The sequence below is a fragment of the Balearica regulorum genome, chromosome 20 (genome assembly GCF_011004875.1).
Source record: "Balearica regulorum gibbericeps isolate bBalReg1 chromosome 20, bBalReg1.pri, whole genome shotgun sequence".
Lineage (NCBI taxonomy): Eukaryota > Metazoa > Chordata > Aves > Gruiformes > Gruidae > Balearica > Balearica regulorum.
In genome coordinates, this window is record NC_046203.1 from 2,293,269 (window position 1) to 2,320,664 (window position 27,396).

A 27,396-nucleotide genomic window follows, 5' to 3' on the forward strand; every position below is an offset into this window, starting at 1 on the left:
ATCATGCCGTTGCTGTAGAATGTAACCCTGAGTTTAAACTAATTGCAGTACTAATTACTCATTGGGATGGTTCACAATGAGTTAATCCTGGTATCTAGGACATTGTCAGTTATTGCTGTTCAGTCTCAGCCCAGCTGCTTAAAAATGAGGCACAAATCAACATTATCTGCTTTGGACTCCTACCAGCAATCGTAAATAGCTGTTGCTGCTCCTCCTGTGATGGGGCTGAGGCTATGGGGGAGAGGAAAACACAACCCTTCCAAGAGAGCGGGGACAAAACCCCAGCTGGGCTGGGGTCTGGGGTCCCGCTGAGGATGAGCCTAGGCACCCCGTCCCTTCCCCGTGGAGGTGACATAGTGAGCTGCCTGCGTGGGGGAGCAGCCTGGCTGGGACCTGCAGGATGCCTTGGGGAGTTCAGGGGAGCCGCAGGTGCATGCCGGCACCACGGGGAGCTGCTACGGGCTGGCACTGCCGTCCCGACCCCGAGCGGCCGAGTGGGCTGGGAAGGCTGATGCCTGACGTCGGCTGGGTCAGGGGCCTCGGAGGTCTTACAGTAAAGGCAGCTCTTAACCCAAGTGGCAGTTGGAGGGGGACGGGGTGGCTTGGCAAATGCCCTGAGAAGGGCCTGGCCGTTTCATTTCTGCTGCAGATGCCGCGGGGAGAGGCCAAGAGCGGTGCGATTTCCATGCGTGCCGCACTATCGAGTGGAGGCAGAAACATAAACGCGAGCAGCCGGGCTCACCGTGCGAGAGGCGGGCTGGGATTAGCGCAGCACTGCGTGGGGTGGTGGTTCGCCCTGCCAGGGACTTGGATCCCCCGCCGGGGGAAGCGCTGCTGATGAGACTCTTTACATGTGAAATTAAAAGCCGGTGATTCAGCACCGGGTGCCACAAGCCTTTGTGGGAGCAGCGCTGGTTTATCCCAGCTTGCCATGGAGCCGGATCCTCCACTGCTCGGGGCGAGCATCTCCAGAGCCGGGGACGCCCCGTCTGCCCTGAATGGAGGGAGCCGCAGCCGCTTGCCGGGCTCTGGCGATGGTGCCCTGGCAGGGAGACCTGCGCGGCAGAACCGAGCCCCGGTAGAGGCAGGATGGGGCTTCGGGTGAAACCAGGCAGCTGGCTTCGAAGCTGGGCTGGGAGAGCCTGGTGCCCGCTCGGCACCCAGTATCGAGCAACCTGCCATCAGCAGGGGGGTGGTGAGGGGCTGAGGCAGTGGCGGTTGGTCAGTTGGCATCACAGCAGACATCTCTGTGCAGGGTTCACGGGCCAGAACTGTGAGGAGAACATCAATGACTGTCCAGGCAACAACTGCAAGAATGGAGGCACCTGTGTGGATGGTGTCCACACCTACAACTGCCAGTGCCCACCCGAGTGGACAGGTAACCCCACTGGTGGCAGTGAGGGTGGCATGGGGTTGGGGTGGGCAGATAGATCCTGTCCTGGGGGATGCCAGGGACTGGGTGGGGAGAGCCGTCCTGCTTCACAGCGATGCTCGAGGAGCCTGCGGGCACCGGGCAGCGCCAGCCTCATGCAGGTGCCCTGTCCCCTGGCAGGTCAGTACTGCACTGAGGATGTGGATGAGTGCCAGCTGATGCCCAACGCCTGCCAGAATGGGGGCACCTGCCACAACAACCACGGCGGCTACAACTGCGTCTGCGTCAATGGCTGGACAGGCGAGGACTGCAGTGAGAACATCGATGACTGCGCCATGGCCGCCTGCTTCCATGGGGCCACCTGCCATGACCGGGTAGCCTCCTTCTACTGCGAGTGCCCCCACGGCCGCACAGGTGAGGCCCTGTCCCATCTTGTCCCCCGCGCGCAGTGCAGGGTGGCAGCTCCCCGCACGTCCCCTGGCTCCTAGCCGAGGTCTCGGTGTACGATGACTTGTGTGCCCATCACCCTTGACGCGTACCTGCCTTTTGCCGCCCAGGTTTGCTGTGCCACCTTGATGACGCCTGTATCAGCAACCCCTGCAACGAGGGCTCCAACTGCGACACCAACCCCGTCAACGGCAAAGCCATCTGCACGTGTCCTTCGGGGTACATGGGGCCGGCCTGCAACCAGGATGTGGACGAGTGCTCGCTGGGTGAGCGCCGGGGCCGAGCTTGGGCGGGTGGCCGAGGAGCAACTGCGGAGCGCCAGTGCAGCTGGGAGCTCGCATGTGGCCGGGAGCATGTCCTGTAAGCCGTGCTTGTGTTTTGCAGGAGCCAACCCTTGCGAGCATGCAGGGAAATGCATCAACACCCAGGGGTCCTTCCAGTGCCAGTGCCTGCAGGGCTACTCAGGCCCTCGCTGTGAGATTGATGTCAACGAGTGCCTCTCCAACCCCTGCCAGAACGATGCCACCTGCCTGGACCAGATTGGGGAGTTCCAGTGCATCTGCATGCCCGGTGGGTGGGCAGCCCCATGGACCCCCTGCCTCAGCGCCGAGTGTGGGTGGCGGGAGGGCTCCAGGTGCTCCGGAGCTCAGCGTCGGTTTGAGCAAGGAGCTGTGGGAGGCACGTGTGCCTGGGACAGCACCGAAAAGAAAGAGCTTGGTAAAGATTGCATGGTATCCCGCAGGGATGAGGGGACGGGAGCAGAGAGTTGGCCACCGTCAGCCCTGCTCTGCACTCCTCTTGCCAACCTTGCTGGCTTGGATCATGCCAAGGGCAGGGAAATCCAGGGTGTACTATCATGGAGCAGCTTGTGCATCAGGTCCCACCTCCTGTAGCGCATCTCCTGAGCTGCCTGTGTAAAGGCGGGGGGACTAAATACACCCCGGTGTAACCTGTGTGTCCTGTGCCGGTCCCGTGCCACGGCACTGACAGTGCGCTGTGTCTCTCCGCAGGTTACGAGGGGGTTTACTGTGAGATCAACACGGACGAGTGCGCCAGCAGCCCCTGCCTGCACAACGGCAACTGCCTCGACAAGATCAACGAGTTCCATTGCGAGTGCCCCACTGGTACGCGGCGTCCGTCCCACCGCCTTCGCGGCAGAAACAAAGCCATGGTGCACCCTGGCTCGAGCCGTGAAGGAGCCAAAAATGGGCTCCTTTCGTTTTAGAGCCCCCAAAATGGGGAGGGGGGCGCTGAGCACCTCCCGGTGCTTTTGGGATAGGGGTTCCCCTGTTCTGGTGGGGGGCTGAGCCCCACGTGAGCGATGCTGCGCCGGGTCCGGCCCATGGGAGAGGGGAAGGAGGATTAAACCCCACGGCTTTGCACTTGAAAAGGCCCCTCTTTGGGAAGGAGGGCTGGGGGCCGGGGGGGCTGCACCAGCGGCTTTGAATGCGGTGTCAAAGTCACGGGGTGGAGCGGAGAATGGGGAGACGGTTAATCTGTGAAAGGAGGTTTTGAAGTTCAGAGACTTTGCTCCTCTAGAGATGTAAATAAGATGCTCTCAATGGCGGGTCGCAGCCCTGCATTCAGGGCCCCCAGCAGCCATCCCCATGGAAACCCGGCGCCCCGGCCGGGATGCGGGGGGCCCGGTGGGATCTGCCCGGCGGCGGGGGGAGGCTGGCGGGTCCGGCCGCTGCGCAGGGACGTGACTTCTCCCTCCGTTCCAGGCTTCAACGGGCACCTGTGCCAGTTCGACATCGACGAGTGTGCCAGCACCCCCTGCAAGAACGGTGCCAAGTGTGTGGACGGCCCCAACACCTACAGCTGCGAGTGCACGGAAGGTGAGGGGGTCCCCACATCCCGGGGGGCTCCAGGGATCCTGCCCCTTGATGTGCCATAAAACCACATTGCTGAATTAAGTGCCCACCCCCCCAAGCACCTGCCATGGGGGGTGTCCCTGGACCCGCTGGCAGTGGGGTTGGTCCTTGCTGATGCAATTCCCATGGGGCAGGACTGTCCCTTTCCCAGGTATTATTGGAGCGAGTCGAGCCCCGCTCCCCGCTGGCCCGGAGTTGGACGTAACGAGCCCAGCACTCATTTAGGTGTGGCCCCGCAGCAGGCGTCCCACCGTGCTCCCCGCCTCGGCGGCGGGCGGCAGCGAGGGGGACGGCAGGAAGGAAGGAATAAAGCTGCCTCTATAGGGACGCAAGGTGCAGGGCTGCGGGGGCTCGCCGACCGAAACCCAAGGAGCGGTTGCACAAAATGATGACTTGAGCCCTGGTGGCAAACAGTGGCTCTTTTGTGGAGCAGCTCCCGCCAGAAATCTTCCAGCTGAATGGCCTCTAATTAGTGTCTTGCTAATGCCAAGCCCCGATGAAAAGCTGCTATGTGGGCTTGGCGGGGTCTAGTCAAAGCTGTACTTTGTCCTCGGCTCTCCACCCCCAGCCTGGCGGGGAGGGAACCGGCCAGGAGAATAGGATCTGCCAGGGGGGGTTATTATTCGGGGGTGCCTGCCCTCCGGGACGAGCCACGGGCGAGCGCGGGGCCCCACTCCTGAGCCGAGCTGGCTTAATGCAGGTCATTGTGTGCCCCAGGACAAAGCCCGTGAGCAGGGGTCTGACCGGCCCCACCGGGGTGCTCCCCTGCCTGTGCCCCGCTCCCGGGAGTCCCAGGGCTCCTGGTGGGGCGGGTGGGCAGGTCACACCACCCCGGTGCACTGCCCCACACCTGGGCAGGGTCCCCCAACCTGACCCCACGTCTCCCATCGTCACCCCACGTCCTCCTCCACCCTGACCCTGCGTCCGTCCCGCTGGTGGCAGGTTTCTCAGGCGCTCACTGCGAGATCGACATCGATGAGTGCAACCCCGACCCGTGTCACTACGGGACCTGCAAGGACAGCATCGCCGCGTTCACCTGCCTCTGCCAGCCTGGCTACACCGGCCACCGCTGCGACATCAACATCAATGAGTGCCAGAGCCAGCCCTGCAAAAACGGAGGGACCTGCCAGGACAGGAACAACGCCTATAACTGCCTCTGCCTCAAAGGGACCACAGGTGAGCGGGAGGGACCCCCCCCCCCCGGGGGCTCCACGCGGGTCAGCCATGCCGGCACGGCACCCCAGTCCCATCCCTGTCCGTGGGCAAGTTCGCCCTGGGCCACTGCCAGCCACCGCCCTGGTGCCGGGGCCAGCCTGGGGCATCCTTGGCGAGGGCGAGTTCTCCCGGTTTGGTGCCTGGCTCTCGCAGGAGCCGTGCCCCAGCCGGGAGCTGGGAAGCCACTTGCAGTGGAGGCGTTTTGTTGTGGAGCAGCGGCAGCAGGCGCTGCCAGTGGGCTTCATTTTGACTCGTCAGTGGGGCTGGGGACACCCTAATGGCACCGCTCTCCTCCCCAGGGCCCAACTGCGAGATCAACCTGGATGACTGCGCCAGCAATCCCTGCGACTACGGCAAGTGCATCGACAAGATCGATGGCTACGAGTGCACTTGCGAGCCAGGGTACACAGGTGAGGGCAGGGCACGGCAGCCATCGCAGCACCATCAGGACCTGGTCCGGATCCAGCCTCACGCTGGGGAGCACTGGGAAGTCCCCTGTGCCCACAGCGGTCCAGGGATGCTTGCGGCTGGTGGTGCCCCACGCAGCAAGGGTGTAGCCAGGAGGGGAGATGCCGCCGTCCCACTTACTGGAGGTTTTGCAGCCTCCGGCACTCCTGCTTGTTCAGGAGGGTGACCCCGGCCCAGGCTGAAATCAAAGGGGTGTCTGGTGCCACGAATTCGACTCCCACTGCGCCCACTCCCATGGGTATCGGGTTGCTGCCTTGTCCAGCTGGTTTGTTTGATCGCTGCTGGAAATGGCGGAGGGCTTTGATGGGAGCGGCCCCCGCCTCTCCCCGCTCGCGCGGCCCCTTGTCATTCTGCCCGCCCGGAGCCACAATAAAGCCTGGCTTTGTTGGCCGCGGCAGGTAGGGTTACAGGCTGAAACCGGCTCCCTTCAGTATTCCCTCCTGGACCAAACAATCCCAGGGCACGGCCTCTTCCCAGTCACGTTTATTTAAGCCAGGCGGGCGATGCAGGGGTGTGAAGTCACCTTACCTGGAGGGCAGCCCCGCTCCTATGCGGCCGGCACACGTGTGCCCGGAGATTCGAGCCTCCGGCAGCCGTTTCCCAGGTGGCTGGAGAGGGACCTGCCCGGAGGGGGCCTCTCAGGAGGCGACGCGCGCCCACCATGCCGTGCATCCTACGGGGTAACGTTTCATCACACCCCCCTTTCCCAGGGCACATGTGCAACATCAACATCGACGAGTGCTCCAGCAACCCCTGCCACAACGGGGGCACGTGCAAGGATGGCATCAACGGCTTCACCTGCCTCTGCCCAGAGGGCTTCCATGACCCCAAGTGCCTGTCCGAAGTGAACGAGTGCAACAGCAACCCCTGCATCCACGGGAAATGCCACGACGGGCTGAATGGGTAGGCTGGAGGGCGTGGGGGCTGCTGGGACCACCCAGCAAAGCCAGGGTTAGAGGCAGGGTGAGCACTGTCCCCGGTGCCGGTGGTTGTCCATGCTCTGTGCTAGTCCCACGGGATGTTACCCTGCAGGGACACGATGAGGAGCCTGGGCTTTGCTGGGTAAATGATGGCTGGTGGAGCTGGGAGAGCCAGGTCGAACCAGATCCTGTGTTTTATGCCCCAATTTTTCCCCAAAGCTACAGGTGTGACTGCGACCCAGGCTGGAGTGGGACAAACTGCGACATTAACAATAACGAGTGTGAGTCCAATCCCTGCATGAACGGTGGCACCTGCAAGGACATGACCAGCGGCTACATCTGCACCTGCAGGGAGGGCTTCAGCGGTAAGGGTTCAGCCAGGGACGCTGCCCCGTCCCCCCCACGCTGGGCCCTGGGTAGAAGTTCTGGGTGGGGGTCCCCACGACGCTGGATAGGCTGGAGGCTTCTCTGCGGAGATGGTGGAGACCCCAGGTCTGGGTGGGAGTCGTGGCAGCACAGCCAGCCTGGGGACCCTAAGCAGAGTTTGAGCACCCATGGCTGGAGCTGAGAGCAGGAGGCTCTTCGAGGGCGATGGGTGGGCCGTTGCCGTTGTCACCAGTTCCCACCGTACCCTCGGTCCCCTCCCACCAGCACACCTCCGTCACAGCCACTTTTATCTGGTTTTCTTAACACAGGACCCAACTGCCAGACCAATATCAACGAATGCGCTTCCAACCCCTGCCTGAACCAGGGCACGTGCATCGACGACGTCGCCGGCTATACCTGCAACTGCCTCCTGCCCTACACAGGTGAGGGGGAACACCCTGCACCCCCGGGCCCTCGCCAGGGCTCCGCGGGGCCGCAGCTTCGGGTGTGACAGCAAATTGGTCCCTCTGCACATGCAACGAGCCTGCCTGTGGCCGTGGCTCCACCTCCCCATGCCACAGTACAGCTGGAGGAAATTTGGAGGAGCTTTAGGAAGCAGCGAGCCAGAGCTTCCTCCCTTGTCTTCCTCCTCCTCCTCCTCCTCCTCCTCCTCCTCCTCGAGGGCACCGAGGCGGTGGCGTGGCTGCAGCCTGCACCCCGGGCAGCAGCACCGAGCAGCCGCCCCACTCACACCCCACTGCCCTGGGGGGTCGGTGCTTCCAGCAGCCCCGTTCTCCTGCCGTGGGGCTCACGCTGGAAAAAGCGAGCCGAGGCTGAGGGGCCGGGGGATTCTGCTGAGCCGATTCCTGTTTGCCGGCCTCCTGCTTCCGCTCGCGCAGAGCGGCAGCCAGCGCACAATTGCAGGAAGCCGTGAGCCGTTTCCTGCCCTTGGCAGTGGCCATAGAAACCCCTGGGGGGGACGGGGACGGGGCAGGCGGGGAGGGGAAGGCTCTGGAAAATAGCAAAGGCCAGTTCGGGAGATACTGGCTGACAGGGAAGATAAGGGTTCGGAGGGAACGTGTCCCTTGGCTGGACGTAAACAGGAAAAGCGGCTGAGAGGGACGGGGGGAGCGCAAGGGGGGAAAGACACCCCGAGTGACACTTCCCTGCCAAAGGAAGTGTGCAGCACTTTAATGCAGCCCAGATTGCCAGGGCTTAAAAAATGCATGGGGGGCCGGGGATCACGGGAGACCGGGGCTGGAGGGGATGACCCCAGCTGAGCTGCCCTGGGGCAGTGGGGAAGCCCAGAGCCTGCCCCAGGGCTGGCAGCAGCCCAGGGCAGGGGATGGAGTAGCGGGGTGTTGGGCCACCCATTGTTTCAGAAAGGGTGTCAGCAGGTGCTTTTGCCTGTGCAGGAGCCACCTGCGAGGACGTGCTCGCCCCCTGCGCCGGCAGCCCCTGCAAGAATGGTGGCGAATGCCGGGAGTCAGAGGACTACAAGAGCTTCTCCTGCAGTTGCCCCTCTGGCTGGCAAGGTAGGGGCACGGCACGGCTGGGGGTTCAGCACACCAGCTTCCCCGGCACCCCGCTCTCCTTGGCTGCTCAGGGAGTGAAAGATGGAGGGGAGGGAGCGTGGCTGGGGGGCAGCGGGCGGGTGGCTGCCTGTGTGCCCTGCCGCACGGGAGCAGCCCTGCACGGTGCCCGGCCTCAGGGAGGGTCCTGAGCTGCCCACGGCTCAGCCGGGTGGATGGCACATCCTGTGGCGAGGGTGGTTTGCTGTGAGCGGTACCCAAATTGTCATCGTTGTCCCTGGGGCTTTTGCCAGTGCCTCCAGCCCACACGGTCCCTGTCCCACTCTGTCCTGCAGGTCAGACATGCGAGATCGACATCAATGAGTGTGTGAAGAGCCCCTGCCGCAACGGGGCCACATGCCAGAACACCAACGGGAGCTACCGCTGCGCCTGCAGGACCGGCTTCACTGGCCGCAACTGCAACACCGACATTGACGACTGCAAGCCCAGTAAGAGCAAGGGCTGCTCTGGGGACCACTCTGCCTGGCCCTGAGCTGTTGGCTTCTCCGCTGGTCCTGGGGCTGGGGTCCTCTTCCCGGTGCACAGCCGAGCCCCAGCCGCTGTTTCGGTCTGGGCTGTGCTGCAAGCCCTGCTCGGGCTTTTGGGCCACCTCAAGCACGTCCCAGTTGAGCTGCGTCAGTCCAAGGCCAGATGGGAGCTGGCAGGAAGGAGGCTGGGGGGGGGACAGTGACGTGCAGGCAGTGAGCAAGCGTGTCCCATGTGCCCTCTTTGATCCCAGTCTCCCGGTGGGGCTGGCCTGGCCTCTGCCTGGTCCGTGGGCTCTGTCCCATCCCTCCGCGCGGTTAGGGGACGTGCGTGGCGACAGTGCTGTGGGGCAGCTCTCATGCAGGGCTGCTGCACCAGGGCCGGACCCATTGCACCTTCACATGCGTGTTCCTCCTCTCCAGATCCGTGCCACAACGGTGGCTCCTGTTCTGATGGTGTCGGCACATTCTTCTGCGAGTGCCTGGCTGGTTTCCGCGGGCCCAAGTGCGAGGAGGACATCAACGAGTGTGCCAGCAACCCCTGTAAGAACGGCGCCAACTGCACCGACTGTGTCAACAGCTACACCTGCACCTGCCCCTCTGGCTTCAGCGGCATCCACTGCGAGAACAACACGCCTGACTGCACGGAGAGGTACAGCCCAGCGCAGCTCCTGCTGCAGGCGCAGCCTTTGTCAGGGCTGGAGCAAGGGGCTGAGGTCCCTGCGCTGCCCCATAGCCCCGGGCTGGTTTGTGGGGGCTTTGGCTTGGAGCACGACCAGCAGTGACTCACCAGGACATGATGTTTGTGTCCCCAGCTCCTGCTTCAACGATGGGACCTGTGTGGACGGCATCAACACCTTCACCTGCGTCTGTCCGCCTGGCTTCACGGGCAGCTACTGTGAGCACAACATTAACGAGTGCGACTCCAAGCCATGCCTGAACGGGGGCACGTGTCAGGACAGCTACGGGACGTACAAGTGCACTTGTCCCCAGGGATACACCGGGCTCAACTGCCAGGTAGAGGAGCGTTGGGCTGTCTTGGCTGCTGACCCCAGCGCCTGTCCATGCTTCGGGGTGTTGGGGGGGTTACTTCCCCCCAGGTGTCCTGCAGAAGCCCTGCTGGGTCCTGACCCCCATCCCTTGCTCTGCTCCCCCCAGAACCTGGTGCGTTGGTGCGACTCCTCTCCCTGCAAAAATGGAGGGAAGTGCTGGCAGACCAACAACCTGTACCGCTGCGAGTGCAACAGCGGATGGACAGGGCTCTACTGCGATGTCCCCAGTGTCTCCTGCGAGGTGGCTGCTAAGCAGCAAGGTAAGTCCCTGCCGTGTGTATGGCTTCACAGGGCCAGGGTGGGCTCCCCAGGTGCCCCCCGTGCTGGGCTCTGAGCAGGGATATGCTCAGTTCTCTTGGTGGTGATCTTTGGTACAACCAGAGCGATCTCCAGGACTGCTGTAACGTGCACCCCCTGAGGCTGCAGTCCTAGTTGCCATCCCCGGTGGGACACGTGGTGGCCAGTGCGTGGCCCTGCAGTGCGTGGGTGTCACTGAGGTCCCCGTGTCTCACTCTGCTCTCCCCGGCAGGTATCGATGTAGCGCATCTCTGCAGGAATTCAGGGCTCTGCGTGGACACCGGCAACACTCACTTCTGTCGCTGCCAGGCCGGATACACCGGCAGCTATTGCGAGGAGCAGGTGGATGAGTGCTCCCCCAACCCCTGCCAGAACGGAGCCACCTGCACGGACTACCTGGGAGGCTACTCCTGCGAGGTGGGTGCCGTGGGGGCAGGATGCACAGGGAGAAAGCACCATTTACTGCTTTCTGCTGCCCAAGGAGCTGCCCCAGCTTCCAGCTGGCTCGGGTTGAAGGCTGGCGTGCTGGCTGTGCTCCTGCAGCCATGTGGGAGTTGAGGGAACCCCTCTGATAGTTCCCTTCTTCCCTCCTTGTAGTGTGTGGCTGGTTATCATGGAGTTAACTGCTCAGAGGAGATCAATGAGTGCTTGTCCCACCCGTGCCAGAATGGAGGAACCTGCATCGATCTCATCAATACCTACAAATGCTCCTGCCCCAGAGGAACTCAAGGTAAATTAATTCCCCAGACTGGGGCATTAGTGGGCTGAGTGCAGATATCCTCGGTATCTGCTCATTAGCTGCTCGGGCTAGCAGAAGCAAACGCAAAGGTAGAGGTTCGTGTTTGCTTGCGAGCTTAGCCATCAAGGCCACGCAACCTTGGACGTGAGCTGCGCGGTGCTGCGTGCCTCCTGCCAGAGCGGTGGCTCAGACTGCCATTGAATTGGTCAGGCTCAGCCCCTTTGCAGGGAAGGTTCACACGAGGGACCACCGGGCACCCCGATACTGTTTGATGAGCTCTGTGGGTTGTTCCCCCATTTCTCTAGGGGTGCACTGTGAGATCAATGTGGATGACTGCAGCCCTTTCTTTGATCCTGTCACCCTGGGGCCCAAGTGCTTTAACAATGGCAAGTGCACGGATCGGGTAGGTGGCTACAGCTGCATCTGCCCCCCTGGCTTTGTAGGGGAGCGCTGCGAGGGAGACGTCAACGAGTGCCTGTCCAACCCCTGCGACGCCCGCGGCACCCAGAACTGCGTGCAGCGGGTCAATGACTACAAATGCGAGTGCCGACCTGGCTATGCAGGTGAGCACCGCGTCCCCCCCGCTCCCAGCCACCCCATGCATCTCGCACGCCTTCCTCACACGTTCCTCTCCCTTGGCAGGCCGTCGCTGCGACACCGTGGTGGATGGCTGTAAAGGCAAACCCTGCAGGAACGGTGGAACGTGCGCGGTTGCCAGCAACACCGGCCGTGGCTTCATCTGCAAATGCCCCCCGGTACGTACCTGCTCCTCTCCAGCTCTGAGCCTGGGACGTTGCATGGACCTTGCGAGTCAGCCCCTTGCAGAGAGGGGCAGCCAAGGGGTCAGTTTTGCCCCTGAGGCTTCCGCTGCTGGGATAGCCAGGGGTAAACGTGAAGGGGAAGATGCTTTGCTGTGGGCGCTCCCTGGAGGGAGGTGTATCCATGTATCCATATCCTTCCCACTTGCAAGGAGACTGGGTGAGGATCAGAGAGAAGGAGGTGGCCCAGCCCTACGGGTATGCCACACAGCTCTTGCCCGGTTGACCATCATTTGCTCCACGTGAAGGTGGAGCAGGCAGCTATGGAGAAGAGCTCCCTTCATTTCGAGGGGGATGCTCTAACAGGGTTTACATTCCAGATTATTGTTGCCCATCACTAGTTTCAGAGAACTGTGAAAGCCACGAGCCATGCCCTAGGTACATCAATCTGATTCACTGGGTTTGTCCTAAGTTTCCCCAGAACACACGTGTGTTAGGCTGCTCACAGGCTGTCAATGATTCTGACTCCCTCCTTGCTGTCACCTCCCCAGGGATTCGTGGGTGCCACCTGCGAGAACGACTCGCGCACCTGTGGGAACCTGCACTGCCTGAATGGTGGCACCTGCATCTCCATCCACAAGAGCTCCAAGTGCATGTGCACGCCGGCCTTCACGGGTCCCGAGTGCCAGTACCCGGCCAGCAGCCCCTGCACATCCAACCCCTGCTACAACGGGGGCACCTGCGAGTTCTTCAGCGATGCCTCCCCCTACTACCGGTGCAACTGCCCTGCCAACTTCAACGGCCTCAACTGCCACATCCTCGACTTTGATTTCCAAGGTGGCATCGGGCAGGATATCATCCCACCCAAAATTGAGGAGAAATGCGAGATTGCAGTTTGCGCGGGGTATGCCGGCAACAAGATCTGCGATGGGAAATGCAACAACCACGCCTGCGGCTGGGACGGGGGCGACTGCTCCCTCAATTTCAACGACCCCTGGAAGAACTGCTCCCAGTCCCTGCAGTGCTGGAAGTACTTCAACGATGGCAAGTGCGACTCTCAGTGCAATAACGCTGGCTGCCTGTACGATGGATTTGACTGCCAGAAATACGAAGGACAGTGCAAGTAAGTGACTTGCTCATTGACCCTCTCGTTTTAAAGCCATGACCTTTGTGCTAATCGTCTGGGGGTATTTTCTGGTTGCAACTACTAAAGCTCCTAAGTGCAGACCTGTTGTTCTCTCTCTACGTTCTGTTCTGCTGCCTATGGGGCTGCAACTCCAGCAACCACACTTCCCTGTGGTCTGACTGAGTTTACGTACACTTTGAAGCTCTCTGGGTTAGGCTCACTCCAGGTGGCTTCCCTGTCCTTGCCTGTATCATGCCATAGAAGTGAATTCTCCAACTCACAGTAGTAACCCTGAGTTTCAGTGTAGGGAGACCCCAGAAAACATGGCATTTACCAAACATTGTCTTTGGCAACAGCAGGAACTTAATCCCAGATTCCTGGACAAGCTCTGGTCTGAGTAACTGTTCTGTGTCCCCATGTCTTTTCTGAGTCACGGTAATTTGTCCCTTTTTCTGGAATCTAAATTGCAACTTAGGAGTTTAACAGCTGCTATCTTTCGCCCCCAGAGGTGAATGCTTCACAGCGCTGCATGGAACAGTTGCCTTCTATGTAAACTGGCTTAGCGTCTATCAGGATGAAGAATATTTATACAAAAGAGAGGTCCTTGTGGACCACCGCTCATTTTCTCAGCACGTAGGTAATATGCGCAGTATTTGATCTAATTCATTCTTCTGCCTTTCTTTTTCTTCTGCCCAGCCCTCTGTATGATCAGTACTGCAAAGATCACTTCTCAGATGGTCACTGTGACCAGGGCTGCAATAATTTTGAGTGCGAATGGGATGGTCTGGACTGTGCAAACAACATGCCAGAGAAGCTTGCAGATGGCACACTGGTGGTGGTGGTCCTCATCACCCCTGAGAACCTGAAGAACAACTCTTTCAACTTCCTGCGGGAGCTGAGCCGCGTGCTGCACACCAACGTGGTCTTCAAGAAGAGCCCCAACGGAGAGTATATGATCTTTCCATACTATGGCAATGAGGAGGAGCTGAAAAAGCATTACATCAAGAGGTCAACAGAGGACTGGTCAGATATGTCTAGTGCTGTCATCAACAAAGTAAAGAGCAGCCTTTACTCCAGGGCTGGCAGAAGGCAGAAGAGAGAGCTCGATCAGATGGACATCAGAGGGTAAGGGGGACCAATGGGTTCCTTTCTCACTGAGTAGCATTTGTTTTCTGCGTTGATAATAGTAACACGCTATGAAGGGAAGGATGTAGGCCAGATAATTGTATTTAGGCGCTGCTTTCTGTGTGAATAGAAACCGGATGTTGCTCTCATGTGGGAAAAGCAAGCGATCGCTCAGGAATCCCTGATACAATGCTGCGCCGACTCTCACGATTGAAGGAGTCCTGTGTATTGTTGGGAGCCGGGGCTGGGCTGGGTGGGACCTGGAAGCAGAGGCTGGCCTGACCGACTGTCTGACTTCAGGAAGTCGTTGAGTTAAGCCTCAGTTTCTCCCTGGGAAATGCTTTCTAGAGCTTTGTTGTAAAACTCAATTACTGCAAACTGTGTTTGGAGATCTTTGGTATAAACATATAGATCTAACCTTCTACCTCTCTGTGGGCTCAATCAAAGCCACCGAAAGCAAAGGAGTTAGAGCAGCGAAACCAATGTGAAAAGATCTGAAGGCTCTCAAACAGCATTATTTAAGATACTGTAGTGCCTGGGTAATTTTAAAACATTGTGAAATAGAGATTCCCTTCCATTCCTGTAGAAAAAGAGTTAGATTTCACAGTATCCGTTGAAGCAAATCTAACAGACCACGAGTGTGAGCTGCAGGGCTTGGGCCACAGGGAAGCAAGGAGATGGGTTCCCACCTTCGAATTCCCACTGATGGGGGGTTAAGGAGGGAAGGGCAGCAGGACTCATCCATCTGCTCAGCGTGGCCATCGCTCCACGTTCCTCATTGAGTCTTCTCTCGCATAGGTCCATCGTCTACTTGGAAATTGATAACCGCCAGTGCATCCAGTCGTCTTCCCAGTGCTTCCAGAGTGCAACCGATGTGGCGGCGTTCCTGGGCGCCTTGGCCTCCCTTGGCAACCTGAACATACCCTACAAAATAGAAGCCGTTAAAAGTAAGTATGGCTGGTCAGCTGGGGAGGAGAGACAGCCAAAACTTTCCAGCCTTATCCATGTTTAGTTATCTGTCAGCTGGCTGCATTTGAGCACAGTCTGAATCTTTTTTTTTCCCTTTAAGTCTGTTCTTTAAAAAAATTGCAAAACCAGTTTATTATTTTTGCTTATTCCAGGTTTATTTCAAAATCATTATCACTATAAAAGTTAGGGGGAAAGAAAAAAAAGAAAAGAAAAGAGAAAGAAAACCCAACCAGCTCCAATCAATCAGTGACATGCAAGGAGTTGAAGTTTGTATCTTGAAAATCCCCCCTAAATCCTTTTGTCTTAACAGCTCAATGCAAGCGCAGTGATTTGAAGTTTGCTAATCCTTTTCCTTAAAGGAGAAAAAAGTGAAGCTGTCTCCTGATGCAGGCTGGCTTGTGCAGCCGAGAATTTGCCGATAGTTTGCAATTCTGATTAATAGCGTATAAAATGACCTTATTTTGGGGGGGCTGATTTAGATCAGACTTAGGTACCTCTATTAACTAATTTTCCTTCATTTCCACTCTGTCACTGGTTTGCTATGCAGCTTAATGTCTCAGCATCTCTTTGTGCCCCACTGTTTTGTAGGTGAAACAGCTGAGCCCACGAAGAACTCCCAGCTGTATCCTATGTACGTGGTGGTGGCTGCGCTGGTCTTGTTTGCTTTCATTGGAGTGGGAGTACTGGTGTCTCGTAAGCGGCGCAGGGAGCATGGGCAGCTTTGGTTCCCAGAAGGCTTCAAAGTGACAGAGTCGAGCAAGAAGAAGCGACGAGAACCACTTGGGGAGGACTCTGTTGGACTGAAGTGAGTAATTTGCTTGTAACCCTTAAACACGGTGCAGCGGGGCTGCTCGGGGCTCTTCTGAAAGAACCCATCGGAGTTTTGTTCTCTAGTGCATCATATTGGCATAGTGGGGAGGAGAAAAATCAGGTTTCTTAAAGTTCTGCATGGGGAAAAACAGTGTTCCCATCTGGAGGAGGTTTTTAAATGCTTTGTGGTCCATTTGCACTTGGTAAAAGATGAAAGGCAACCTGAGGGAAGCCTCCTGGAAATTGCCTTGTTGATTATCTTTCAGTCTGTGCATGTAGAGAAACACAGTCCATCACAGACTAGTTCCTGCAGAGGAGCTAATTTTTTGTATGGTTTTATTTTTCAAGACCCCTCAAAAATGCTTCAGACGGCACGCTAATGGATGACAACCAAAATGAGTGGGGTGATGAGGAGACTTTGGACACCAAGAAGTTCAGGGTAAGCTCACTGCCACCTTCCCTTTCTGTGCTGCAAGTAGTCACTCGCTGGGTTTTATCATGGAAGGAGCAGAGCGCTGTGGAAAGCAGCAGAGCGGAGGGACCCTCGGGGGCCCAGTCCGTGCTGCACATCGCTGCTGCCGGCTCCTTTGCAAACCTGCGTGTGACAAACGCACCTTGGAGACTCTCAGAACTTCCCACGCTAGAGCTCAGCCCCCTCTTCCCACCCTGACTTGTGCGCTTTGCTCGGTGCTCATTTCCCGCTGTCGTTCCCCAGTTCGAGGAGCAGGCGATGCTGCCCGACACCGACGATCAGACGGATCACAGGCAGTGGACCCAGCAGCACCTGGATGCCGCTGACCTGCGCATATCCTCCATGGCGCCTACTCCACCGCAGGGGGAAATCGATGCAGACTGTATGGATGTCAACGTCAGAGGTCCCGGTAAGGTGGACTCCTTTCACTTCTGTGCCGCTTGTCAGCTAATCTACAATGCTCCCTTACCCCGAGCAGATGAGCAGTCCCAGACAGCGCTGCCCCTCTCTATTGCTAGTACGGAGTGGCTGCTAGCCGTTCTGCATCGCATGGTTGCTGTTCTGCGTGATTTAGAGAGAGGCTCTGTCACATTTTGCTTTCCATGAGAGCTCTTTTGTTTAATCACTGAGATGGAAATTAGAGAATACAGAAGAAGTACCTATTAAATAATCCAATTTATCTCTCTGCCACTCCTAGATTCCTCTCCTCCCACCAAACTGCACATTTCACAGTCTTCTTTTCAGTTTTTTAACTACATTAATAGTTAATAGGCTTTTAAATTGTTACAAACATTTGGTCTTCCCCACATCTGTGAAATTGACCTCTGAAATAATAAAAATATTTAAGGCTGCGCTGTACCGTACTTCAGTTTGCTTTGAGCAACCTTCCTTATAAACTGCACCTTACATGTTAGTCTGCAAGCAAGCAGATGAAATAGGAAAAGCAGCGAGTGGTGAGATACCACTATGGAATTTCAGATCCATATCAGAGGAAGGATATTCACGTTTGATGTTTAGAACCAGCCAGGAACTCAGTCTTGATGCACCCACGAGAATAAACATCTATCGCAGACAGAGCATCTTCCTGAGCCGCCTGCATTACAGAAGGGTAAAAAGCCTTTTTTCACCGAGTTCCCCTGTGCTTTTCAGATGGCTTCACCCCCCTCATGATCGCCTCGTGCAGCGGCGGAGGGCTGGAGACCGGCAATAGCGAAGAGGAAGACGATGCTCCCGCCGTCATCTCGGATTTCATTTACCAAGGCGCCAGCTTACACAACCAGACTGACCGCACCGGCGAGACGGCGCTTCACCTGGCTGCCAGGTACTCCCGCTCGGACGCTGCCAAGCGCCTGCTGGAAGCTAGTGCCGATGCAAACATCCAGGATAACATGGGCAGGACGCCCCTCCACGCCGCCGTCTCTGCCGATGCCCAAGGAGTCTTCCAGGTAATTGATCCTTTCTCCACCAGTTTTGGGGTTTTCTGGGAAAAGTACTGGTGCTGCGTGGTAAGTTGGGGTCTCCAGGGTCTGCGGGATCTCCAGCTTGCTCTGGCAAGGTGCGGGGTGAAAGTCTTGAAAACCGAAGCCCCTGGTGTCTCAGGGCAGGGCACAGCAAAGCAGCAACCCCGTAGCTGCCCTCGGATGTGCACCCCTGGACTGGGAGCGGGGACTGGAGGGGTCAGCCTCGGGAAAGGGGCTTGCACGTCCTGAGACCCGGGTACCTGGAGTGTCTGCTGTCTGTCCCTCCTGACGTTTGTGTTTCCTGCGCTTTGGCCCTTGTTGTGACAGATCCTGATTAGGAACAGGGCAACCGACCTCGATGCCCGGATGCATGACGGAACCACTCCTCTGATCTTGGCCGCTCGCTTGGCTGTGGAGGGCATGCTGGACGATCTCATCAACTGCCATGCAGACGTCAATGCTGTGGATGATCTAGGTACTGCAGGCAATTAAAACGGGCTTCCTCAGAGGTGGAAGGAAAGGGCTGCTTGCTGTTACTCTTACCACTCATTAATGCGTGTTGTATTTCGTGATCTTCCTCTGTAGGCAAGTCGGCACTGCACTGGGCGGCCGCTGTGAATAATGTTGAAGCCGCAGTAGTTCTCCTGAAGAATGGTGCCAATAAGGATATGCAGAACAATAAGGTAGGAATCTCCTGGGCTGACATAGGCAAGGAAAGAACCACTTGGGGAGTCTGTTAAAGGTTAATTTTTGCCCAAAATACAAAACTGCCTGGCACCGAGACTCTGATTTGATTGTTCTGCTGTGAATGAAGCTGTTGGATTTAGCTCAAAGCAGCACTGTGGGATTTGGTCCTACGGGTGATGTTGAGGGGCCATGCAGTGCTTGGTGAGCAGCATGATTCGACGTTCGTGTGGCCATGTCCTCGCGTGTTCTAGGTCACTCGTAGGATTCCTGGTTTGATATCAGCATAAGGACATGGCTCAGCAGGGTAGGAAAAAGCAGCAGCAAAACCTCACCAGAGGAGAGACAATTACCGTCTCTGCCACCCAAGTGCATGGTGTTGGGTGTGGAGCTCAGGGTAGTGTTAGCCAGGAGAATCTGTGAACATAAACCTAACCCTCTTTGCTGGGTTCCTAGGAGGAGACCCCACTGTTCCTCGCAGCCAGAGAAGGGAGCTACGAAACCGCCAAGGTCCTGCTGGATCATTTTGCCAACCGTGACATCACGGACCACATGGACCGGCTCCCACGAGACATCGCCCAGGAGCGCATGCACCATGACATCGTGAGGCTGCTGGATGAGTACAACCTGGTGCGGAGCCCGCCGCTGCACAACGGCCCGCTGGGGGCACCCACGCTGTCCCCACCGCTCTGCTCTCCCAACAGCTACATCGGCAACCTGAAACCTGCCGTCCAGGGCAAGAAGGCCAGGAAGCCGAGCACCAAGGGCCTGAGCTGCAACGGCAAGGATGCCAAAGACCTCAAAGCCAGGAGAAAAAAATCACAAGATGGAAAAGGATGTCTGCTTGACAACTCCAGTGTGTTGTCTCCAGTGGACTCCCTGGAGTCGCCCCATGGGTACCTGTCAGATGTTGCCTCTCCTCCACTGATGACCTCTCCATTTCAGCAGTCCCCTTCCATGCCTCTGAATCATCTGCCAGGCATGCCTGATGCCCACATGAGCATCAATCACCTCAACATGGCGGGGAAGCAGGATATGGCCCTGGGAAACTCCAGCAGGATGGCCTTCGATTCGGTGCCGCCGCGTCTCTCTCACCTCCCCGTCTCCAGCCCCAGCACGGTGATGAGCAATGCCCCGATGAATTTCTCCGTCGGCGGAGCGGCCAGTCTGAATGGGCAGTGCGACTGGCTCACCAGGCTGCAGAACGGCATGGTCCAGAATCAGTACAACCCGATGAGAGGCAACATGCAACCAGGAGCGCATCAGCAGACGCAAAACCTCCAGCATGGCATGATGACCTCCCTGCACAACGGCTTGCCCACCACGAGCTTGTCGCAGATGATGAGCTACCAGGCCATGCCCACCACCCGGCTGGCTTCCCAGCCTCACCTGATGCAGAGCCAGCAGCTCCAGCAGATGCAGCAGCAACAGCTCCAGCAACAAAACATGCAGCCGCAGCAGCAGCCGCAGCAACCCCAGCAGCAGCCGCAGCAGCAGCAGCCGCAGCAGCATCACAACCCCAGCTCCAACGCGAGCGGCCACATCGGCCAAAATTTCCTTGGTACCGAGCTGAGCCAGCCTGACATGCAGCCGGTGAGCAGCAGTACCATGGCAGTCCACACGATCCTGCCTCAAGATTCCCAGATGCTGCCCACGTCTCTGCCATCCTCCCTCGCCCAGCCCATGACCACCACGCAGTTTCTAACTCCACCTTCCCAGCACAGTTATTCCTCCCCCTTGGACAACACCCCCAGCCACCAGCTCCAGGTGCCCGACCACCCTTTCCTAACGCCGTCTCCAGAGTCGCCGGACCAGTGGTCCAGCTCGTCTCCTCACTCCAACGTGTCCGACTGGTCCGAGGGCATCTCCAGCCCTCCCACGAGTATGCAGTCACAGATGGGACACATCCCCGAAGCTTTCAAGTAAAAGATGGTGTTTGAGAGACGCTGGCGCTCAGTGGGAGTTAGAAGCTTGAGGGAGATCTTTTTTAAAAGGACGTTGGATGCTTTTATTAAAGGATCCTTTTTAAATATGTTTTTATAAAAAAAAATAAAAAGACAAATTAATTCCTTTTTTTTTTTTAGTATTTATTTATGTACTTTTTATTTTACATGAAAACACTGCCTTTTTATTTATATGTTCTATTGTTAAGAACTCAATGTGGAACACCAGTTGTGTTTCAAGAAATCAAAAAATTAGGTTTTTATAGGACATTCTCTTTTGTTTGGGGGGGTTCATTGTGTTTGATTTGAGAGGAAATGTTTATGTAAAGCTATAAGCAATGATTTGTGATTCTGAAATGTCATTAATTTATTTTTTTCTCTTTCAACTTGGAAAGAGAGGTAAGAAAGAAAAGGGGAAAGAAAAATTGACTAAAAATACCATTCCTTAGGGGAAAAAAAATTAAGTATGGACAGATTTTTTGAAATGTACTTTAAAATGTTTCCTTTGCTATTATATCTGAGAGGACATTTTATGGTACCAGTCATGAATCTTTGTTTAAATTTCAGTATTATATAGTTGTACATTTGCCTTGATAATAGAAATTTTTGTTCTCTCTCATTTTTCTATATATAAAAAAATATATATTTAAATGATTTTTATGATCTAAAAAAAAATAAATCAGGATTATAGACCTGTAAGAACAAGTTCTAAGCTAAAAAAAACCCTACATAACATGAATACTGTCCCCCACCAAAAAAGATGTGCATTTGCCAAACTTTTAAGAGAACAAGCCCATAACTATGGAGTATATCCAAACCCGTAACTGTGGAGTTTATACACAAAGGAGACTTCATTTTACTTTGAATATCTTTACTGGATTTTTTTGTTTTGTTTTGTTTTGTTTTCGTGTTTGCATTTGAGTAACTGTTTAAGAAATAAATGCCAATATAAACTTGTAAACCACATCCTTATTTTAAGGATGGCCTGCCTATTTTAAAGAAGGCGTGTCTATTAACGCAGACAACCTGAGTGAGATTACAAAGCATTATAACGCTGCCACCACCAAGTGCTCGCCCGTATCCGGCTCCTCTGGCAGCGCAAATTGCTGAGTGCTCAGCGGAAAGCGCTGCTGGTTTTGGTGGGATGCTGGACTGGCTAAACAGGAGGGTGAAGGACAGCACAGGTGAGTCTGTGCTGTGAAACGTTAACATTTTGTTCTTGTTAGTCTGGAGTGATGCATCTTTTTTTATATTGATGTGCACTCTTTCTGTGTATCATGTAAAATATAGTATAAGCCTGTGGCAGATTTAATGTTTGTAAATATGTTTGGGGTTTTTTTTTTAAGAAAAGGTGGATTTTGTTTCAAAAATCTAAATGAGCAAGTCTTAAATGCATCATAAATATATCACCTTATAGAGGTGTTGGAATATCACTCACTCGGGTGCAAAGGCAAGCAGACACCCTAAGACTAGATATGTGTATGGGACAGGCAAATAGCAGTTCATCAAGAAAACCTGAGAAAAGGATTCCTTTTCCTCGTTCCTTTTTATTAGAACACCAAATAAAATGGATATTTCTCAAGGCACAGCACCTTGCTGAGCACTCATCTTAGTTCACATTTCAGACCATTGTTATTGTGACATGCCTGAGTGATAAAAACATCACGTGGTGTTGAATCTTCCTATGTTTTATAAACTAGAGTGTAGTTTAAGAAAAGATATCTTCTGTAATAAAGTTATCTACATGCAAAGTTGTAGTTTGCAAAAATGATGTATTTTTTTTTTTTTGGTTAACTGATTTGCAATAAATGATGCTTCTGGGCATCTAGATTTTACTAAAACTGGAACTTAGTGTTTTTGTTACGGATTGGTTGAAGTCTGGGCTTGATACCTGCCGTCTTTCAATCCCGCAGGGCTGCCTCTCGGCACAAAGTACCAGCACTTTCCTAATGTCTTGTTCTCTGGCTTAAAGCTCAGAGTTCTCTTTAACTTGTGCAAAACTCTCACAGACTTGAGACGTCTGGTTTGAGCAAGGCAGGAGGGGCTCTGCCCAGGTAGCCCTTCACCTGCGCTGGGGATGCTCTGATGTCCTCTCAGGCCTCTGCCGTTAGGTCAGGATCTAAAAGGAGAAACATTGAAAAGTTGTTTTAAAGAACATCACTCACACATGTTCGAAGTACTGTATTCTGTGACTTTAAAGCTTTGCTTTCTGACCAGTTTTTAGGAGCATTCTCGGGCTGATGTGACAGCCAAGGGTATAAAATGGCCACATGTTTTTAATTACATACAGAGCTCTGTTTCCACAGGCACTAGGAGTGGTGTTAAGAGTTATGTATAGCGCTTCCTACTTCACACACAGTGCTGAGCATATGGCCGGGCTCTCAGATGTGGTGGCTTGCACAGATAGAAACTGGAAATCCATCCGACGACACCGCCGAGGGGCAGCAGCACCCGAGGGAAAGTTTCACTAATGCCACTCTGGGCACAAACACCGCGCAGAAACGTTTGCTGTCCTTGTTGCACTCAGGATTTTTAAGGTAATTTAATTTAATTCTTTCTCTTCCCCACAAGGACTCCGTAGTCCAAATGCAGCTCCAAAGTCCCCAAATAACTGGATATAAATAGCCGAGCCATGGACCTCCTCCCAAATCAGATAAGCCTGGTAACTCCTGGAATGCTGGTATTTTCCACTCCACGGCCAGGGAGGGAGCGGGCATGTGCGTACATGTACCTGGTATCCAGCCCCAGACGGATTCGGGGCCGCCAGACATTTGCTGTACAACCGGTCAGAGGCTGGGGCTCCAGCCGTGGCATTTTACGTGCCACCCAGCAGCAGTGAAACGCAGCGCCTTCGGAGGTCAGGCAGGCAACGTGCCAGCGTGCGCTCCCTGCAAACTCTGTGGAAAGGGGTATTTAACTGAAGACAAATCCCTCTTCCCCCCTGCAAAACGTGGTTCACCAGTGAGGATCTCATTACCCCAAGGGACACGCTGGAGATGGGCTTCCTGAGACGTGCTCTTCCCCCCCCGCCAAGTTGTGTCTCGCTGCATCCCATCTGGGATGCGCTAGATGAAGTGTGTCTGCCTTCACCGTAATTCGCACATGTGCTGTCCATGAATCACGCCTGGGAACATCCAGCCACGTTCCCACGCAGCCCATCCTTCCAGGCTTCTCCCACACGTACACGTCCCAGCGCTCGTGCCCACGGCTGGCGGCAAGCAGGGCATGTCTCCGTGCTGCCAGCGAGACCGGGAGAGGCTCGAGCCAACGTGAGGCGTTAGTAAGACTCTCTCCTGTCTGGTCTAGTGTGCAACACTCCGGTCACTCATGGTTGAGATGGGAATTTGGCCTGGAATGGATTAAAAAAAAAAAAGGGGTTATGAGGATGTGCAAAACAACATGATATTGCAAGAGGCAACTAAACACGCGTGGCTCATTTAAGAAGCGAGGGGCTGCAAAGGGAAAACAAAAAGGTCTGCACTGGCACATGAATAGGTACTAATGCATTGGCCATGAGGTAATTCAAACTAGAAGACAGAAAAGATTTTCTAAGCACCAGAGGAGTAAGGACACGCAGTTCAGTTTTTAAGCGTTTAGCCCCCAATGACTCGTACGTTTATGAAGGCGTACGGTGACCCACCAACTCCTGCCAGTCGTGAGTACGTGAGATGGGTACATGAGATGGTCGTGAGATGGGTACATGAGATGATCGTGGGGTCGCAGATCCCCAGCTGCGATTGAGGCAAATTTAAATGAGAAAGAAGAGAAATGGCCCCAATTTCAGACCCTCTCTCCACACTTTGGGCTTTCCCACCAACTCTGTCCAGAAGGATCTGCCTTTCCCCAGTCCCCTCCAACCAACCCACGCTGTCCAGCCACAAGCTCATCTCTACCTCATGTTGGTAAAGATGCTGGGAGCTGAATTTCAAGCTCTCATGTCAACAGAAGATGGGGAGGAATGAATGGGTCATGGCAAGCACAGTTGTTTTACCATTACAGGTGAAAAAGGCTGAGAAGCACTAAAATTACATCCCACGCCAAGGGAAGGGTTCAGAAGCATGTGTGTAAAACAAGATTAGCACCGAGCTATTTTGATGGCAAGTATGTTGATGCTACGAGGAATCGGTGCGTCTGAACTATTTGTTTACATGCTGGAGGGCTTGGGGTTTTTTTATTCTTTGTTTTCATTATTCCTGCTCAATTAGATGGGACATTTAGAAATTGCTACTCTGTATTGCTTTTACCCCCAGGCTATCGGTGTTTGCTCAGAAAGTTGCTAACAGCTGCTTGAACCCTGATTGCCGAATTGTTACTGCAGCTCCAATCACCCCCTTAAGAATGTACAAAAGGAGCCAAATTCACCTAAGGTGTAGCCTCTCTCGAATTACACACAGGTTGATGTGATTGGGGTAGTTTGAATAATCACAGCAACCAAATGAGTAAATAAATACAGCTCGGCTTGTTTGAGTTGAATAGAGAATACTGATACTCAGAAACTCTCCTTTAGCTATTTCCCAGTTTCTGAACTCAGAAAATGATCCTTTTTATAGTGAGCTCCTATGATAAGGCTGTGCTTATGGTTGCCTGCAACCTGAAGGCTGAATATCAGAAATTAATGGGAAAAGGTCAGTATCATTTGTGTTGTACCCCAAATAAGCTGATGAAGCGGAAGAGAAAGACACACGCTGTCCTCTTCCCACCAGCAATTTTTATTTTTAATGGGTCGCTCTTGAGTCCAGGACTGCCTGGGTGTGCTGAGTACAGCAACTCAGTTTGAAAGCTTTGGGGTAAGAAGGGATCGAATGTCTTAATGTGACAATTCTTTATAATCACATACCTATCAGGAGAAGAGCAAAGGTGAGATCCCAGCCTTTGTGTTTGCATTGCATATGTACGTGTGTAGGTATATAAGAGGAGGGTTAGATATGTAACATAAATATATTGCTGTAGATACAGATGTAAGCTGTTGATGGTATTTACAGAATATTTTTTAAAAGCCAATCAGGCTAATTAAAATCATGTTTCCTCAGATTACACCTGTTGAGGGAAACATCAAGGGAGGACCAGGGCTTTATCTGCAATTCATGCCTGTGTAGGGAAATGGTATTTGACAAGCTGGTTTATAAGAATGTTCCTACAAAAGAGGGAGATGAAAGGCACTTTAAAAATCACAGCGCTGCCTCTGGTTCCCACATCAGCATCAAAGTGCTGCTTCCCCTGCTCGGGCTGGGCTTTGAGGCTATTACCCTGCTTTAATGATGGAGCCTCTTGCGCTGGTAATAACCCTCGATTAAGACGTTTGTTTAGGTGGTTTGTATTTTCCTCTCCAAGGCTTGTTGTTGGGTGCAGAGTGGCAGTATCGGCACGGTGGCACGGCCGAAAAGGAGACACGGCCTTCTGGCGCTCGAACAGGGCCTCCCGCCTTCGAGCTTCGTGGTTGTGTGAAACAGGCCCTTGGAGCAGAGCCGGAACACAGAGCGGAGTAAAGTCTTCAGCCTGGCACCTCACTGTTCGATATCGCGTCACCACCTTGTCTGAACTAAAACCCGCACCCAAAGAGAGGGTTCCCAGGAGAAGGGCCGTTACCAGCCCCTGAGTTAGCGCACCCAGGGACGGGCGGGCGCCGCAGGCCTGAGCCGAGCCGCAGCTTCTGGGTGCCGGTGCGTCGGCCTGCCGAGCGTGCCATCGCTAACAGCCCTTCCCCAGTCCAGCACCCGCGGGACAGGGACCTCGCTCTGCAGCGAGCAACGCTTTCTTACGTTGCCTCTTCCTCCAAAAAACCCAGTTTTTTCCCTTCTCCTCGCCGGCCCCAGGCAGCCCCCCGGCCCCTCTGCCGTCAGCTCCCGCCCTGACAGAGCGGGCCCCGGCTGCGGCCCAAGGCGGGGCCAGGCCGGCGGTCCTCTGTCCCGCCCTGGCGGCCGCCTTCGCCACTGCACCCGCCCGAGGAAACCCGAGGAAGTCCCGGTGGACGCCGGGCCGGGCCGCAGCCTGCCGTGACCGGCGGCTGCCGGAGACGACCGGGACCCCCCCACGGGGCCGCGCTCCGCCAAACCCCGGCCGGTGGGAGCGAGGTCCGTGGCGGACAGGGGGTTCGGCAGTGCGGCTTCCCCTCCCGAGGAAAGGCCCCCTCGGCACGCCCGCAGGCCGAGCGGACAGCCGGCAGCGCCGCACCGACCCGGGATAGGCGCAAAGACCGGCCGCGCCCGCAGCCGCCCCAGCCGGGACTCGAACCGGTGACAGCCGAGTCCGCCTCCAGACTGCGCCTGCGCCAGACCGTGACGTTGTCGAGGCCGCTTCCACCCTTAGTTTTGTGGGCTTTGGGTTTGTTTTTTTTTTTATCCTCCGACATTTCTGCCTTCCCCCTTTTCCCTTTAAAGGAATGCGGAAGTGCGGAGGGGGGGCAGCGGGAGAGAAACACAAACAACTGCGCGCGGCGCCGGGTTCCGCACGCGCCCTGTGGCGTCATCGCGCGACGCGGCGTGACACGTCGGCGGCAGCGGAACTTCGAGCCGGATGTTCCAAGATGGCGGCGGAGGGGGCCGGTGCTGCGGCCGTGAGGGGGGGCGGCGCCCGCTGCTGAGAGGCCTCTGTCGGTGGGGGGGCTGCCAGGTACCGCGGGGCCGGGCCGGCCGCCGGCGCAGCGCGGGGGGCGGCTGAGGGAAGGGGCGCGTCGGGCCGGGGGGGGGCAACCGGAGGGCTGGGGATCCCTGGCGGGCTCCGTGAGGAGCGCAGGGCCTGAGGTGCGGGCCCCGGGGCTGGCGGCGGCCGGTCCCCCCTCTGTGCGGCTGGAGCTGCCCGGCGCCGTCGTGCCTCAGCGCTGGTGGGCCTTGGGGCGGTGGCGGTCCCGGGACCCGGTTGGGGCAGGTTGTGATACCGCAGTGAGGGGCGAAGCGGTGAAACGCTGCCGCAGTCAGCGGGGCTGCGCTGCCGAGGCGTCTTTCCTGCAGGATTTGGGTTGTTCTGGGTCGCCTCGAGTGCCACGGTGGGACAGGCGCACGCACTGCGGGCGTTCCGAGCGCTGCTTCATGCGGTGGGGGAGAGGAAAAGAGATCTTGCGGTCAGAAGTATTGCCTGACGTTCGTTATCGTGTACTTCTTTTGATGAGAAGCAATACTTCTGGCAACTCAGGGTTGGTTTTTTTCGAGTTGTCAAGTGTCATAGGTCTGTGCTTTGTTGGAGTAGCAACTGGTGCTGACTCAGTAGTACAGTTGCCTGAAAGTGTTCAGGACCTGCTGGTGTGATG

At 55.8% G+C, this 27,396-nt stretch overlaps 2 protein-coding genes across 16 annotated transcripts in view; both read left to right on the forward strand.

Annotated features, from left to right (window-relative positions):
- Positions 1-20,283, forward strand: part of NOTCH1 (notch receptor 1) — a 42,492-nt gene extending 22,209 nt beyond the window's left edge. The window contains exons 5-34 of one of the 2 annotated variants that reach the window (XM_075771969.1): positions 1,256-1,378; positions 1,553-1,786; positions 1,930-2,085; positions 2,204-2,389; positions 2,830-2,943; positions 3,544-3,657; positions 4,636-4,869; positions 5,208-5,318; positions 6,087-6,279; positions 6,516-6,661; positions 6,992-7,105; positions 8,078-8,197; positions 8,530-8,682; positions 9,142-9,370; positions 9,534-9,735; positions 9,877-10,030; positions 10,300-10,484; positions 10,665-10,797; positions 11,112-11,369; positions 11,449-11,561; positions 12,116-12,687; positions 13,387-13,815; positions 14,614-14,762; positions 15,373-15,589; positions 15,943-16,033; positions 16,310-16,475; positions 17,216-17,511; positions 17,854-18,001; positions 18,112-18,209; positions 18,667-20,283. In XM_075771969.1, coding sequence (XP_075628084.1) covers positions 1,256-1,378; positions 1,553-1,786; positions 1,930-2,085; positions 2,204-2,389; positions 2,830-2,943; positions 3,544-3,657; positions 4,636-4,869; positions 5,208-5,318; positions 6,087-6,279; positions 6,516-6,661; positions 6,992-7,105; positions 8,078-8,197; positions 8,530-8,682; positions 9,142-9,370; positions 9,534-9,735; positions 9,877-10,030; positions 10,300-10,484; positions 10,665-10,797; positions 11,112-11,369; positions 11,449-11,561; positions 12,116-12,687; positions 13,387-13,815; positions 14,614-14,762; positions 15,373-15,589; positions 15,943-16,033; positions 16,310-16,475; positions 17,216-17,511; positions 17,854-18,001; positions 18,112-18,209; positions 18,667-20,136 — 6,908 coding nt within the window. In that variant the 3' untranslated portion in view covers positions 20,137-20,283. The remainder of the gene's footprint in view (positions 1-1,255; positions 1,379-1,552; positions 1,787-1,929; positions 2,086-2,203; positions 2,390-2,829; positions 2,944-3,543; positions 3,658-4,635; positions 4,870-5,207; positions 5,319-6,086; positions 6,280-6,515; positions 6,662-6,991; positions 7,106-8,077; positions 8,198-8,529; positions 8,683-9,141; positions 9,371-9,533; positions 9,736-9,876; positions 10,031-10,299; positions 10,485-10,664; positions 10,798-11,111; positions 11,370-11,448; positions 11,562-12,115; positions 12,688-13,386; positions 13,816-14,613; positions 14,763-15,372; positions 15,590-15,942; positions 16,034-16,309; positions 16,476-17,215; positions 17,512-17,853; positions 18,002-18,111; positions 18,210-18,666) is intronic. The other variant, XM_075771968.1, reaches the window with a different exon arrangement.
- Positions 20,284-26,648: 6,365 nt separating this feature from the next.
- Positions 26,649-27,396, forward strand: part of SEC16A (SEC16 homolog A, endoplasmic reticulum export factor) — a 32,296-nt gene continuing 31,548 nt past the window's right edge. For 11 of the 14 annotated variants that reach the window (XM_075772575.1, XM_075772579.1, XM_075772576.1 and 8 more), the window contains exon 1: positions 26,649-26,762. The gene's annotated coding sequence lies outside the window, so the exon portion shown is untranslated. The remainder of the gene's footprint in view (positions 26,763-27,396) is intronic. The other 3 variants (XM_075772587.1, XM_075772589.1, XM_075772588.1) reach the window with 1 other exon arrangement.